Here is a 3,923-nt window from a genome sequence, read left to right on the forward strand (position 1 = left end):
TCCCTAGACGGGGTTGCCCTGCTCCTCTGTAAGGGGCAGGACCCCATCTAACCTCAGGTAGGAGGCTATTTCCCAGAGCCGGGGCCTGGAGGGAGCAGGCACACACACAGGCGGTTGGAGCAAGGTCACTTTATTAGCCTAGTGGTGGCAGAGGGACAGGGGTGGGGGCTTTAGTTGCTGGCCACGGTCTTCTTAATCCAGTCCACGAATTTGCAGACTTTGGTGTAGACGCCAGGCTTGTTCTTCTGGGCGCAGCCATAGCCCCAGGAGACGATTCCTTGGAGCTTATTGCTGCAGACCACGGGGCCACCAGAGTCGCCCTGGGGAGCAAGAAGGTAGGACAGGTTTGTAGGAAAGGGAGACTATAGCCCTTTGGCTATAGACTATATATATGTGTAATATATACATAATACATATACATATATATGTGTAATATATATGTGCGTATACACATGTGTACATATATATACATATATACTACACACATATAGACTATAGCAGTCTTGGGGGTTCGCATTCCACTCCCCGGGTCTCAGTGCACGAAGGAGACAATCACCTGGCAGGAGTCCTTGCCCCCCTCCAGGTAGCCAGCGCAGAACATGTTGCTGGTGATCTGCCCAGGGTACGCGGCTTCGCACTTGGCCTGGCTCAGCACGGGCACGTTCAGGCACTGCAGCAGCTCGGGGTAGTTGCCTGTGAGAAGTGGGAAGAGATGAAGGAAGAGAGAAATGGGGGTCAGGCCAGGACGGGGGACGGTAACCCAGGGCTGAACACTGAGGGCGGCCAGGAGAGGAGCCCAAGAATGTAAAACCCCAGTGAGGAGCCGTGAGCCTTCGTTCCCAGCACGACCATCGCGGACCCCTCCCTAGACAGAGATGGCAAGTGCGATGCTGGTCCTGCCTTTCCGTTCCGGGGTCCGTGCCTGCAGACTGTGCACCTCTCTGGTGCGGAGCACAGAACCCCGTGCGCAGTGGGCGCTAGATGTCACCTGCAGACCGGAAGCGAAGGGGAAGGGGACCCTCGGTTACGGGGAATGCTAAGTCGGAGGCTGCAGCCGCGAGGGCCCCACTCACTTCCAGAGCTCAGGGTGTTGCCCCAGCCGGAGACGAGGCACTGGGTGCCGGTGGACGCGCAGGAGCTGGGCAGGGAGATGGTGGACACCCGGCTGTTGAGGGTCGCCGTCGAGGACAGCTTGATCAGCATGATATCATTGTCCAGGGTCTGGCTGCTGTAGCTGGGGTGGCGGATGACCTTGGCGGAGTTGATGAACTGCTCGTTCCCCTCCACCTCTTCGATGTTGTACTCTCCCAGCCTCACCTGGATGCGGCTGGCGGGAGGGAAACGTGGGGAGGGCTCTTCTCCGCATCCTCACCTTCCCCGGGCTCCCGGCTCCTCCGCCCAGGGTGGGGGCGTGGCGACAGCCGGGGCAGTAGAGGGGTGGGGGGCGGTGCGGGAGTGATTGGAGCACCTCTCTGCTTCACAGGTTGGTGGTAGTGGAGCGGGACGATGGTTCCCCCATCTGCTATTTTTTAGCTACCTTTCCCATCCCCCCAACCCCCGGTGTCACACGGGCATGCCTCGTCCTCTGTCACTTTGCTAGGACAGCCATGACTTTCACTTCCTCCCTTCCTGGTCTGATAAGCAAGGTCATTCTGTGCGACCGAATCTGGGGGGTCTCAAGGTGTGGCCCCCCGTACCTGCAGCAGCAGCATCACCTGGCAACGTGTTAGAAGTAGGACATCTGAGTTCCCACCCCGGACCTACTGAATCAGAACCTCTGGGGGTGGGACAGGGCTGCTCCGAACCAGGGAGCCCTCCAGGTGACTCTGACGCCCGAGCAGCTCTGAGGACCCTTGGTCCAGGCAGAGATCCTCAGTCCGCTATAGCGCAGACTCACCAGAGGTGGAGAACACAAAACCAACCTCACCCACGTCCAGACCCCTCTTCCTGAAAACCCGGAGCGATTGCTCTGGCATAGGACCCAGGCATCGGTATTTTTTGAACATGTCTTAGGTGGTTTTACATGCATCCACCTGGCGAAGGTTACTTGTGCAAAGTCCTTGCCTGTTTTCCCGTTAGGCCGTACACCCCAAAGAGTCTCTCTCTGCTTTTATGACCTGTAACCCCTGCTGTTTTACCTATTTTTGGGGTGTGTGTGTGTGAGAGGCTTCCTACGTGTGCCCCTCTTCACCCCACAACTTCTCCTCTCCATCACCCATCTCGCCCAACTCCAGGTCTCCCTTGGGCTGAGCCATGCCCTCCGAGAGGGCTGGCCTCGGCTCCGCGGTCAGGGCCCAGCACTTACGACTTGTAGCAGTGAGCGGCGGACACCACCCACTGGTTACTGATGAGGGAGCCTCCGCAGAAGTGGTAGCCAGAGTTCAGGGACACCTGATAGGGGACGGAGCCCTCCTTGCAGGTGTAGCCCCCCACGATCTTGTCGTCGTCGTCATCAGTGGAGAAAGCAACTTGAGTGGAGGGAAAAGCCAGTTCAGCCCCAGGCGCTGTGGCTGGATCGTGCTAATGAGCATCCCTCGACAAGCACAGCAGTGACAGGCAGCGAGGAAGCACTGCCATCCTTAGCCACTCCCAGTGGATGTGGTTCTCCTAGTCTCTGTGTGTCTGCGGGGCCCGTAGCCAGGGACCCTGCAGGGCTCCAGCCCAGACCTCTCCTGGGGCACCAAGAGGACGAGGATCCACGAACCCCCCTCACAGTGCTCAGAATGTGGTTTTCTCACCCACCCGATGCTTCCCTCTCTCTCGCTCCTCACTCCTCTCTTCCCCACGGCCCTGGGAGCCCCGGATTGTCAGGACGGGTCGGCCTGGCTAGGAAAGTCTCCGGGCTGTGTAGCTCCGACTGTAGCCAGCTTCTCCCACAGCCTGCATCTCTGCACTGGGGCCAGGGAGGGCGGCCCCAGGCCCATCAGGCATGGACCAAAGTAGGCGCCGTTATTGGCCAATAGGATAGGATGATGCTCTCAACCTTGGCTGTAGACACCTGGGAAGCTTACTTAACATTACCTGGGCAGCTTAAAAATTCAGTGCACAGGATACACCCCAGGCCAAATAAGTCAGCATTTCTAGGGCTACGTGGGACTCTGGCATGAGTGTTCTCTCAGCCTCCCTAGGTGGGTCTGGGCTTAAAAACAGCTACGGCGGAGCCGGCCCGGAGTTGTCAGAGCTGAGCCTCAAGTCTCCTGGTTTGTTTCCTGGACCACCTTCGCCTGTCTCCGTTTCCAGCCTGGATGAGCGATGGGGCCGGGAGAGGCGTCAGGCAGAAGGCGAGAGAGGCGAGGCTTAAAAAGAGCCCAGGAATGGGAAGGAAGGTGCGGGCAGGGCAGACGGCGTCTCAGAAACAGGACAGGCAGCACGAGCGGTGGGGCTCATATCTCTGCCCGGAGAGAGGAAGCCTGGGGCCTGAAGCCACGCCCGGAACTCACCAGCAGCTCCCACAACGGCCAGGATCAGGAGAGGATTCATGGCTGCAGAAGTGTAGCTGGGTGGGTGGTGGAGAGCCTTTATACCTCCCAAGGTGAGGGAGAGGGGGTGACCGTGCGGGTGGGGGGTCGCCGCTCCTCCTAGTGCAAACACACCTGCAGCTTTCCCTTTCCCAGAGTCTTGCATCAGTCCTGCTGTGTTTGGCCACAACGTGGGTTTGTACCTACAGGTGATAAGAAAAGGAAGACCAGCTGATTCCTAGAAGGACTCTGGGATGGGGTGAACAGGGGAAGCGAAGCCCCCCTACATATCACAGCTGGGCCTCGTGAAGCTGAAGAGATGAGGGTTAGGAGGAGGAAGACTGACCTAGGGCCCTAGAAACCCTCTGGCTTTGTGGAGATTTATTCCACTTACTAAGGAAGGGCCGATGTTCGTAGCGAACTTGGCTGCTGTGTATCCCAGAGCCTCCTGATAGGAAAGAAGTC

At 58.4% G+C, this 3,923-nt stretch overlaps 1 protein-coding gene across 1 annotated transcript; it reads right to left on the reverse strand.

Moving 5' to 3' along the window:
- Positions 1–170: 170 nt before the first annotated feature.
- On the reverse strand, positions 171–3,480 carry LOC102897268 (anionic trypsin). The gene is made up of 5 exons (XM_006910461.1): positions 3,441–3,480; positions 2,306–2,468; positions 1,074–1,327; positions 557–693; positions 171–320 (listed from the first exon to the last, which is right to left on the reverse strand). Exons 1-5 carry the CDS (start codon positions 3,478–3,480, stop codon positions 171–173), a joined length of 744 nt encoding a protein of 247 aa, XP_006910523.1.
- Positions 3,481–3,923: the final 443 nt, after the last annotated feature.

The sequence above is a fragment of the Pteropus alecto genome, unplaced genomic scaffold, assembly GCF_000325575.1.
Source record: "Pteropus alecto unplaced genomic scaffold, ASM32557v1 scaffold22, whole genome shotgun sequence".
Lineage (NCBI taxonomy): Eukaryota > Metazoa > Chordata > Mammalia > Chiroptera > Pteropodidae > Pteropus > Pteropus alecto.

Coding starts and splice junctions, on each gene's coding strand:
- LOC102897268 (XM_006910461.1), bottom strand. CDS start 3,480: ATGAATCCTCTCCTGATCCTGGCCGTTGTGGGAGCTGCTG. Junction 2,469..3,440: donor GGCCGTTGTGGGAGCTGCTG/GTGAGTTCCGGG, acceptor CCTCCACTCAAG/TTGCTTTCTCCACTGATGAC. Junction 321..556: donor GGGGCAAGGACTCCTGCCAG/GTGATTGTCTCC, acceptor CTTGCTCCCCAG/GGCGACTCTGGTGGCCCCGT.